This window comes from Aulonocara sp. 'chitande type north' Nkhata Bay, linkage group LG5, assembly GCF_057382095.1.
Source record: "Aulonocara sp. 'chitande type north' Nkhata Bay isolate Kocher_YH1m ecotype deep benthic linkage group LG5, A_spYH_male_GT1.1, whole genome shotgun sequence".
NCBI classification, from domain to species: Eukaryota; Metazoa; Chordata; class Actinopteri; order Cichliformes; family Cichlidae; genus Aulonocara; species Aulonocara sp. 'chitande type north' Nkhata Bay.
In genome coordinates, this window is record NC_141348.1 from 17,491,351 (window position 1) to 17,503,668 (window position 12,318).

A 12,318-nucleotide genomic window follows, 5' to 3' on the forward strand; every position below is an offset into this window, starting at 1 on the left:
AGTGCGTATCAGAATCAGAACACCTTAATAATCCCAAAAGAAAATTATGTGGTTACAGTTTAAGCTCAATTATAAATATCCAGAACATTACAGAGGTGAAATATATATGATTGACATTTTACATATCTATATGTATAATGTATATGTGTGTGTATGTGTGTTAAATACAGGGTTTTTATTAAAATTGAAAATTTCATCCAACCAGATAACACAACATGGAAGATAAAATAACAAGGTCTTTTCAGCTGCTTGCGCTTTAAAACATACTTTCATTAAAAGTACCCTTGAAAACAAAATCAAGTGATCCTTGAATCCATCACAACAATCCGAAGTAACCGTGTAGCCTCACCACAATGGACCGATTAAAAGTTATGTAAGTACCAGCATGTGTAAAAGACGAAAGAAGTCATCTTTACTGCAAAGATGAGAGGATGCACAGTCTCATCTCTGTGCAGGGCTGTGCTTCCTGATGTCACTTTAGCAAATGGGAGGACAGTATGTATTCGTATGCACAGAGAAGGAGGTGTCATTTGGACAGAAAATGCTCTGAATTTATGTGAACTAAATCCCCAAAATACTTTCCAGTTTCCAGGGATTAAGTTCACGTAAGAGTTTGTAAAAGGTTTGTTTTATGTTTATTCTTGGTCATCTTCACCAACTGAACAAGCTGTAAACACTGACACATTATTGATATGTCAGACGAGATCGGCTTGTGTTTTTGTTATTCATAACTGACTTTTCTTCTTTTAAGTTTTGAGAGTGCTGGAAATAAAATGAAATTTGTGGGTGAAACACTGATTATTTATGAGTTTTTATATGGTATATGCAGTGATGAAATATGCTGGATATACAAAAATGTTTGGTTGTGCAGCTTTAAATCTAAAATGAATCCAGGCTGGGAGAGTGAATCACTTTGTTATCTTGGGGAAACCGTAGTTGTGTTTCTCAGCGAAGCCCTTCACAGATATTTCTTGGAACATAAAAAAAGATATATAAGATGTATAGTTTTTTGTCTCTGTCTCTCTGATGCTGAACAGTGGATCATCTTATCCCAGCAGGAGGTGACAGTGGCTGGCTAGATTAAAGCTCTATAGAGTGCTCTCAGAGACAAAGAATCTGTGCTGCAGGCATTGATTTCTGTGATCTGTACTATAAACATCTCATGTTACCTCTGCGTAATCTTCTGGTAAGATGTAATAGAAGCTGACTGCACTCACAAAGTGATTATTTCTATTCTAACAAGCTTGTCAAGTGTGATTCAAGAAAGAAAAGAAGAAAAACAAACTTAATTTAATCCTGTGATGACCCCATCTGCCTACTTGTTTAGTCTGTCTTGTTATTTCTTAAAACATCCATAATCCCCCGCTCTTCTTCGCCTATCTCTCGCTAACATGATCTCTTTTCTGTTTTGTCGAAATTATGAGCCAGTTCTTGATCAGAATTTACAAGACTGGCAGCAAGCGACATGTCCCAATCAATCATCTGCAGAGAAATGCCTAACAATCAAGTGGCACAATGCTTATTAGGTATACGCACAGGAAACCATAGTTGACTTGGCAATTGTGACACAGCTGAAGAATGATCATTTGTGGGTTCACACTGAGGCCCTGTTCCATTAGTGTGTAACTTGTGAAGCACGCATTAAATGTTCTGTTTCACTCTCACACACCCATATGCACGCAAAGGTTTATCTGTGCAGTCAACAGTATGAACTAAATGCACGCCTTTCAGTGTCTAATAATTGTCATAAACAAAGCAGACAAATATTTTACTGCCTTATTACAAAGGCCGTGTAGCTTTCCCTTTTAATTATTACATGTGAGATGTTGACGGTTGTAGATTCTGGGATTGAACAAATGCAAAGCATGAGCCTTTGTTGTTGGGAGCTGACAGGAATGAAATGGAGAAGATTTACAACAGCAGCGTGGCTTCATGAAATGCACAGAGGACTACTACAACTGCCAGAGGGGTTTTGATATGAACATTATCTGAGACAGAGATAATGATAAAGTCAGGTGTACCACATCTTTGATATAGACAGTTATAAACACTAACATTATCTCTGTGTGGTTAGCCTTAATTACTTTTGCTGACCAGTGCATTCCCCAGCCAGGAGGTGAACTTGTTCTGTAGCGATTTTTTCTAATCATTTAATTGCAAATCTTTATTTCCCACAACAGGCAGTGAGATTAAGACAGTCATTCACTGTCAGTGTGGCACTCTGTTGTTCATAATTAACACATGAAGGATAGACTGTGCGTTGCAAAACGAAAAGTTGTCACTTTGGGATCTTTATAGAAGTGTTGTGTTTTCCAAAGCCTTTAGATGGATCATGAGTCATCATTCTGGTGACGCACAAAAGAACTTTCTAACGTCTGTTTATGTTTGTGTAAATGGTTGCACTTTGATCCAAACCATATTTTTCTAAAACTTATAAAGTTGTTTGAATGAAAAAAAGAAACACTGAGTAAAAATTTTAATTAAAAAAAACGTTTCCTGGTGTGACATCTTTTTAAATTTCTACTTTCTAAAGTGTTTCTTGTCCAAATAGTTTCCCCGTGGAGCACAAACATTTATCTGGAGCCGTTTTGTATCTGCATGATAAGAGGAAGATCACAACACCTCTTTCATATTTAATTCTCACAAAATGAGAGCCTACTTGGTAAAAATGTCATGGCACCAGGATCTCAGCCATTGGAATACTTTATAGATGGACATCTGCCAGGATCAGATGAAAAGCTGTTTCTGATGAAAGTCACCTTCTCTGTAAGCCTGTTTTCCCGATGGTCTGTCAGAGGAACAGACCTGGTGTGTGCTGTTCTTAAAATATTAAAGAAGACTCCTTCTACTAGGGAAAATGTGAAAGTGCTGGATTCACACAAGCCTTAAACTCTTACCGCATATTATATTCTTTTCTATTATTTGACAGACAGACAGATGATTCATACCCTGTGACAATGTGGGTTCAAAAATATTAACATGGTACACACGTATAAAAGCAATCAGCTTGAGAGACCTTGGGCTTTCCAACAAATCTAGACTCATTAACAGAAAAAACTTACAGAACATATTTGTTTTAATTGTTTTTTTTTTATCCTGTTAATAAATGAATGTATGTATTCCCCATATATAACAACCAATCTACAGTCTAAGTATCTATGTGATAAAGAATGTCATGTGGAAAATTAAGTATACACAGCTTACAATAGAAAGTATCCAGGTGTTAAAAATCAAATTGAATTGAATAATTGATCATTAGCAAGTGTGAACATCTCTATAAAAGCAGATGTTTTGGTAACTTACTGGTCTGAAGCACTCAGGTGTGCATTAATACAGACATCATCAGGGATCTTGGAGAAGCAATGCTGCTCATCAATATGGGTAGATTTATAATGTCATTTCTAAACAATTTGAAGTCAATCATTCATTCTACAGCGACAAAGATTCACCAAGTTGAGCTGTTTCTAAGAGCAGACATCCCGGTAAATTGAGCCCAAGGTCAGACTGTGCAATGCTCAGAGAAATTGCAAAAAATCCAAGAGCTACATCTCGCACTACATCACAGGCTTCAGTTAGAATGTTAAATGTTAAAGTTCATCACAGTACAATAAAGAAAAAGACTGAGCAAGCATGACTTGTTTGGAAAGGTTTACAGGGGAAAGTCTGTTCACTTTAAAAAATAACATAGCAGCACAGCTAAGCTTTGTAAAGTTACATCAAAAAACACCTCAAGACTTTGGAACAATGTCCTTTGGACTAATATGACCAAAGTGGAGATGTTTGGCCACGATGCACCACAAACACCTCATTACCTCTCAAGCATGGTATTAGAGGAGTGATGATTTGGGTTTGCTTTCTAGAGTCAAATGTGAGTCTGTCCCAAGCACAGCAGCAAATCTACACAGAATGCCTGGAAAAGAATCAAGGTGCTGCAATGGCCCAGACAAAGTCCAGCCCTCAACCTAAGTGAAATGCTTTGGTGGGACCTTAAAAGAGCCTGGAATAAATGCATGCCTGCAAACCTCAATGCATAGAGGCAACAATGTAAAGAAGAGTGGGCCAAAATTCCCCCACAACAACATAAGAGACGGATAGTCATACAGAAAATGTTTACTTCAATGTACTACTGCTAAAGGTAGTTGTGCAGGCTACTGAATAACGGGCTGTCGTTTTTCACACACACTTCTTCTGAATTTTGGTCCAGTTATGCTAAATAAGAGAAAGAAAGAAAGTGTGACACATGTTGTTGCTCATCTGAAGATTTATTTAAATTATTTTAGAACCTGTCAAGGACCAAGTGATATTATATCATGTCCCTTTCATATGACTCTAGCTGTAGTCAAGGCAGGCTGATAGCTTCACTATCTTGCACATGCACAGTGGATGACTGGTTAAGATCCTGTCACATATGTCTGTGATTTACTTGTGAAATGAAAAGCAAAGAAACGTGATAAGTGGGGCTGTATGTCAACACAAAACTCAATTTAGAGATGTGGTCAGCAGGTCATATTGACATGCGACAAATCAATGCTTTACAAATAAAAAAGAAATCCTTTTGTTTGCCTAAAGCTATAAAATAACACCAATATTTAATGGTAAAGTGCAAGGTAGCAATGGAAGAAAATAGGAGAGCACTTCATCAAATAAAGAGTGAGCAGGTTTGCGTAAAGATATCATTGATTTTATTTTGGTTTATCTTTTTGAAACAAAGGTTAAAATGCAAAGCAGTTTATAGGGGAATGAATTTGGTTTAGGAAGTTGAATACATTATTTTAATTATGTTTATCTTTTTTTTCTTTTCTTTTTTTAACCAGAGCAGGAATGCATCACATATTTGCAGGACAGCCATGCAAAAGGCAGAAGAAAGTAACAAAAAACCAAATTCATCACTACAACACTCGTGCCTTTATTCAGGATGGGCATTGGTCCACAGAAATTACGTAAAAGGAAGCTGGAGCCAAAATCCACTGGCTTGTATTCTCGTTGTTGGAAAGAGCTCATGCGCTGCTGGAGATGTGCATTATGCATATAGGTTTCTGAACAAAAGGGTGCACCCTAGACAGGTTGCCAGTCCATCACATGGGTAACACAGAGAAACAGAAAACCGCACATTCTCACATGATCATTCTGGAATAAATATACATCTTTTTTTAATTTATATATTTTAAAGTCATAATCCAAAACTATCTGAGCAGCCTGGTGCCAAAAAGTGTAATGTCATACTTTAAATTTGGAAAAGCAATTCTGGGAAAACATATTCCATTATTATTCCTGTTTTAATATGATGCCAAAGCAAGCAGTGATCTAATGTCAATAAATGTTGCCAGGAGTAGAGCACTTAGATTATTGGCTTTCTGTTCATATTACACAACTGATTTTGGCTTTCAAAGCATCTGTGCCTTAGGCTAATGTCTGTTTCCAGCCCCAACAGATAAACTGAAAATCTAGCACATAAATAATCTGTTATAAAAACATTCCAGCAGCAGACCAAGTCAACATGGCTAAAGTTGTGCACAGTGAGCAGTGAGGTGAGAAAGGATAAAATGAATAATATTTCCTCAAGGGTAAACAAGGTGTGTCTGAGAACTCCTACTAAATAGCCTATTGAAATAAGGAACCGATAGAACCAATCAGATAGCGTGAAGGGTAATGTCAGAGGATTTTTATTAAATACAAATCATTGAGTGTAATCAAGTAAAAACAAATATGCTTTTTATTCAAATGCAATATAACCAAGTATGCCTTATAACCGAGTGTTCATATATTTTCACATAACCAAGCTTATTGTTAAAAGAGAACACAATGCATTCCTTGCTTAAGTGTTTAAGATGTTTTGACAAGACATGATATATTTCTGTATCCTTACTTTAAGCGTGAAAGATCAGATAAGCATGATATATTTCTGTATTCTTATTTTAGTGTGTGAAAGATCAGATAAGCTGACTCTATGTCTGAACTTTATGTCTGAACTTTATGTCTGAACTCTCCTCTTTTCTGGTAAAAGAGGAAGTACTGTTACCCATTTTTTGCCTTATAAATAAAGCAAGCAGCCTGTACTCGGTGTGTCTGTCTTCTCAGAGGCATTCACCCGTGTACACGTTCTTAAACTCTGAGTCGGTCTGCAGTGTCTTATTTCACTTACTTGTGTTTGAAAAAGTGTCTAACCCCTGACAGGTAAAAACGGGAGTTTGTTGCTCAAGTGGCAGAGGAAGCCATTGCTCATGGCCAAAGCGCTTTCAGCCAGCCTTAGAAAGGGAGGAGTAATAGTGTGAGCAGAGTTGGAACTTTTTCCTTCAGTATGACTTCATGCTTGAATATCAAGTCAAAATGAAATTTTCTGCTATGCTGAAGCTGTAGAGCGAATAAGTCTGCCACTGAGGCGTCATCAGTACGACTGACTAATAGAACGACCTTGATGTAACCCGGTGTTAAAAACGGGATTAAAAGTATAAATATTCATACTCTCACAATGGGAATAAAAATTGATAAAAACAAAGTTAATTATAATAAATACTGATAAAAAGCATGTAAACATAAGTTTAATTAATATGTACATATGTATATGTAATATTTAAATGGTGTGGGGGCAGGACTTAGTCCTTTAGAGTGTGTTTGTTAGATCCACTGAGCGACCAATCATTGGCCGGTCTGCCCCTCCCCTGTCTGTGTGCGCTGCTTAGACACCTGTGTGTGCCTTCGTGTGCCAGTCAGATACGCCAGAGACACAGACGGTCAAAGATCCGTTTACCCGTGCGGCGAAGAAGCTAGCTGGATAGTGAAAGTCCTTTCTCCGGCGAGAATAATAAGAGTGATACTGTATTCCAGAGCAGAGGCGGAGGCAGACATTTGATACACCCGGGGCTTAGCCCTAAAGGATAGTATGCATGTGGGATTGGGGGGGGGGGGGTTTGAAATGACTGAAAGATTAATTGGCTCTGTTTTGAGTTTTGTTTAAAAAAGAATGATTTCATATAGGTTATGTTGAAACCAAGCACACCATTGTTTTTCTTGTGACATTACCAATAAGTTTGATGTGTCACATGGCCCTCTTCCCATTGAAAAAACAAAAGTTGTATTCAAGATGGACGACTTCCAAATGGCCACCATGGTCACCACCCATCTTGAGGAGTTTGCCCCCTCACATATACTAATGTGCCACAAACAGGACTTTAATATCACCAACCATTCCCATGTTATTACGGTGTAGCCATATAAATGGCCCACCCTGTAGAACCTGTCTGATCTGGCCGATATTTCCCTTCTGTCCTCATACTGTGGTTAAAGGTAACTATTCTGCCCGTACTACATCCAAAGAAGGCAAGAAGTAGCACTAACAGGTCTTACATGCTCACTACTAGTATTGCACCACCAGTGTTACATTGACATTTAAACGCTGGTGGTTAATTCTCACCTTAATGCCACCTAGTCACCAAGGTCACACACAGACGTGAGAGGCACAAAGAAATTTCGGTCTAGACAACCCAAAATGTGATGTCCACATATGTGGACACCAGGTCCTAGGAGGGGTTCACTCCAGGTTCTAAATTGCTCATAGGTGTGAATGTGAGTCTGAATAGTTGTTGCTCTGTGTTAGCCCTGCAACACACTGGCAACCTGTCCAGGGTGTAATGTGTCTCTCATCCTTTGTTAGTTGGGATAGTCTCCTTGCTACATGCAGTTATAGAGAATTTCGTTTTTGCTTTCAACATTGAAATACTAGAAACTCCCCAGCAGCCAGGTTGTCTGGGTGCATTTGATCTTGGCATTGTCCAGTCCGGATGGAAAAGATTTGACTTTTTCACTGTCTTTACCAAAGTTTAAACTGATGTGCTGGTTCCTCTCAGTGTGTGAACTAAACATGCCAAATATGAACAAAATATGAACAATTTGTGAGCTATCAGTGATAAAATAAATTTTTTTACTACTCATTAAGTACTGTATTTTTTCAAAGTGTTTTTTCTAGTTAATATTGATAGGTTTATGTTGTAAGTCAGACATATAGTGGAACCTGTCAGGCAGGGGAGAGGAAACAAACAGGATCCAAGAAACAAAAGAATGAGCTGACAGCGAGCCTTTAGTACAGCTGATGCAAAAGATACAAAAAATAACAAAAACCACAACATGAGGTACATGAAAATCCAGAGAGAATAAATTGGGCTGGCTGCACACACACACACACACACACACACACACATTGACAAAAAGGACAAAAAAGCAGACAAGATTATAAATACTCAGAAGTCACTGGGGACAACGAGCAGATGAGCGGGGAGACACAAGTGAAAGCAATTAACAACAGGTGAAAACAATCAGGGAATCAGAGGACAGGAAGGAAGCAAACCTGACAGCAGACATGAAAGAAAACTACGCTTCAAAGCAAAACCGGAAACAACCAAAGGAAACTAACAAACACCAACACAAGAACTTAAGATGTCAGAGACTAGGCAACACGGAGGGACAGAGGCATGAATGCAGAAATAAGGTACAATAAGACACAAGCTGAGGAAACTACTAATACTACTATTAAATATAACAATACACCGGAAAGAAGACAAAACAAGACAAAACAGAACATGTAACTGGTTACCACATTAAAAATAAGCAATAAAATCTTATCTTATCAATAATGTGAGAACTAAGTCTCACATTAGACTAGAATAATAAATAAGTCAAAATCTAAAAATTCAGCTAAGAACAAAACACAAAATGTAAACCAAGACTGGAACCAGTTCAACCAGTGACAAGTGACTCTCACAATAGGTGAATAGTACTTTATCTAAATGCATCACCAAAGTCATGACAGGTTCACATTTTACTTAAAGTGCCAATTTATATGACTTTTAGCATAATTTATTGATTCAGATTCCTCACTCACTCACTCACACTGGCTTTGGGCTTGCTGAAATGCCTTTAAGTGCAGTTTGTTTATGACAGTGACTCGAGAGCAAACTTTATTACAGTCAAGGGAAAAAATAATAAAGAAATTCCCCACCACCACTACCAGACATCCACAGTCAACAGACCTTCTCCACAGACAATATACTAAAAACTTGGAGTGATGTGGTGGTTATGTTTAGCCCACTTTTCATTTACTAAACTCAAATTTCTTGTCTTGATTTAAAATTTCTCCAGCCTCAAAACCATTCTTACAGAAAACAACACGACATATACAGGGAGTGCAGAATTATTAGGCAAGTTGTATTTTTGAGGAATAATTTTATTATTGAACAACAACCATGTTCTCAATGAACCCAAAAAACTCATTAATATCAAAGCTGAATGTTTTTGGAAGTAGTTTTTAGTTTGTTTTTAGTTTTAGCTATTTTAGGGGGATATCTGTGTGTGCAGGTGACTATTACTGTGCATAATTATTAGGCAACTTAACAAAAAACAAATATATACCCATTACAATTATTTATTTTTACCAGTGAAACCAATATAACATCTCCACATTCACAAATATACATTTCTGACATTCAAAAACAAAACAAAAACAAATCAGCGACCAATATAGCCACCTTTCTTTGCAAGGACACTCAAAAGCCTGCCATCCATGGATTCTGTCAGTGTTTTGATCTGTTCACCATCAACATTGCGTGCAGCAGCAACCACAGCCTCCCAGACACTGTTCAGAGAGGTGTACTGTTTTCCCTCCTTGTAAATCTCACATTTGATGATGGACCACAGGTTCTCAATGGGGTTCAGATCAGGTGAACAAGGAGGCCATGTCATTAGTTTTTCTTCTTTTATACCCTTTCTTGCCAGCCACGCTGTGGAGTACTTGGACGCGTGTGATGGAGCATTGTCCTGCATGAAAATCATGTTTTTCTTGAAGGATGCAGACTTCTTCCTGTACCACTGCTTGAAGAAGGTGTCTTCCAGAAACTGGCAGTAGGACTGGGAGTTGAGCTCGACTCCATCCTCAACCCGAAAAGGCCCCACAAGCTCATCTTTGATGATACCAGCCCAAACCAGTACTCCACCTCCACCTTGCTGGCGTCTGAGTCGGACTGGAGCTCTCTGCCCTTTACCAATCCAGCCACGGGCCCATCCATCTGGCCCATCAAGACTCACTCTCATTTCATCAGTCCATAAAACCTTAGAAAAACCAGTCTTGAGATATTTCTTGGCCCAGTCTTGACGTTTCAGCTTGTGTGTCTTGTTCAGTGGTGGTCGTCTTTCAGCCTTTCTTACCTTGGCCATGTCTCTGAGTATTGCACACCTTGTGCTTTTGGGCACTCCAGTGATGTTGCAGCTCTGAAATATGGCCAAACTGGTGGCAAGTGGCATCTTGGCAGCTGCACGCTTGACTTTTCTCAGTTCATGGGCAGTTATTTTGCGCCTTGGTTTTTCCAAACACTTCTTGCGACCCTGTTGACTATTTTGAATGAAACGCTTGATTGTTCGATGATCACGCTTCAGAAGCTTTGCAATTTTGAGACTGCTGCATCCCTCTGCAAGATATCTCACTATTTTTGACTTTTCTGAGCCTGTCAAGTCCTTCTTTTGACCCATTTTGCCAAAGGAAAGGACGTTGCCTAATAATTATGCACACCTGATATAGGGTGTTGATGTCATTAGACCACACCCCTTCTCATTACAGAGATGCACATCACCTAATATGCTTAATTGGTAGTAGGCTTTCGAGCCTATACAGCTTGGAGTAAGACAACATGCATGAAGAGGATGATGTGGACAAAATACTCATTTGCCTAATAATTCTGCACTCCCTGTACAGCACACTTTCAAAATGTAATCGTTCATAGCCTCCTAAACCACTAACCTGACCCAGCAGCTCAGGCATCCCCAGCACTTGCCCAGTGAACACTCCTAAGCAGATTAGAATGGAGTTGAACTGGCCAATCATACCTCTGAAGTGTTTTGGGGAAATTTCTCCCAGGTACATGGGGAGAGCACTGAGAGCAATACCTGTCAGAAAGAAACAAGCAAACAATATATTAAAACCTATTAAAAACAATATATTCGTGTCTATGTAGACACCCCTGTCATCAGTATGTATTGACATAGTAGAGGAATATGCATTCACGTATCTTGGCCGTATCTAGGATCTGTAAGCATCAGCTGTCTTTAAAAGCATTGGGGGTGTTTTTATCAGTATCGAAGTCTGTTTTGTTTTACCACATAAATGTGCAGACACACCAACAGCTCCACTGCACTAACACACACTGAACATCAAGTCACATTTCACAGTTGGCTGTCTTGAACTGTGGGGCACAGTCATGGGTACTAGTATTGATGGTCTGTGCATTAGAAACGGTCTACACTGAAGAACAAGTTAATACTTAAAAACAAATCAATTTCCACACACTACAATTTGTAAACAAGTTACCCCACGCTTCTGTAAATGTGTGTATTTTTTTTAAAGGTAGCTACTATTTCTTGTGGTATAACCAAGCTACTGTTAAAACCAAAACTGAGTTGCATTTTATGAGGTAGCACTTTTTTAGCACATGTGAAATCAGTGATCATTGAATTTAAAACACACAATGGCTTCTTCAGTTCTAACACCAGATGGGAAGTCCCAGGTATTTGACCTCTAATAGTGCTATCACCTTGGATGTGCTCTTTGAATGACCATCACTGAGTGGAGGTCGTGGCCTGTGACACTATTTATCTGCAACATAGTCTTGAGATACCTTTCCAGACGACTCTACCCACACTCACACATTGAGTCAAGTCATCTTAATGACTCATGTGATTCAGGATGGGGGAACATCTCACACCAATTCAAACCTGATGCAAGTGATTCGCACGATTGACACCAAGAAGCACATCTTAGCTGATGTGACCCCAGGGACTGAAAGGACTACAGCAGTGACCTGCAGCCCAGGAACCAGAAGTAAGCCTCCAGTCTGAGAGCAAAGTGCTCTATTAGGATAATATGGTACTATCAAGTCTATAAGGTATGATGGGTCCTGTTTAGCCCTGTGACAGACTGGCGACCTGTCCAGGGTGTACCCCGCCTTTCGCCCTATGACGGCTGGGATGGGCTCCAGCCCCCCCCCCCCGCGACCCTGAAAAGGATAAGCGGAAGAGAATGGATGGATGGATGGATGGATGGATGGATGGATGGGTCCTGTTTATCCGAGATGTTAATATGGAAGAAATACAGTATTTTGTCCTCGCCCATGTCCAGTACTCTCACTGCAGCATTTTGGACTAACTGGAGGTTTTTCATGGACCTTTTAGAATAACCTGATGATAATGAATTCCCATAGTCGTAGAAGTAAGTAAAAAGCCAGCGTCACTACAAGAGGTGATGTATGTAATTAACATTTTCTGATAAGGTCAACCAGA

At 39.0% G+C, this 12,318-nt stretch overlaps 1 protein-coding gene across 4 annotated transcripts in view; it reads right to left on the reverse strand.

The window, feature by feature from the left end:
• The window catches only part of slc2a9l2 (solute carrier family 2 member 9, like 2), a 108,413-nt gene that overhangs the window by 62,635 nt on the left and 33,460 nt on the right, over positions 1 to 12,318 (reverse strand). For all 4 annotated transcript variants that reach the window (XM_086291715.1, XM_086291716.1, XM_086291717.1 and 1 more), the window contains exon 6: positions 10,784 to 10,929. In XM_086291715.1, coding sequence (XP_086147841.1) covers positions 10,784 to 10,929 — 146 coding nt within the window. The remainder of the gene's footprint in view (positions 1 to 10,783; positions 10,930 to 12,318) is intronic.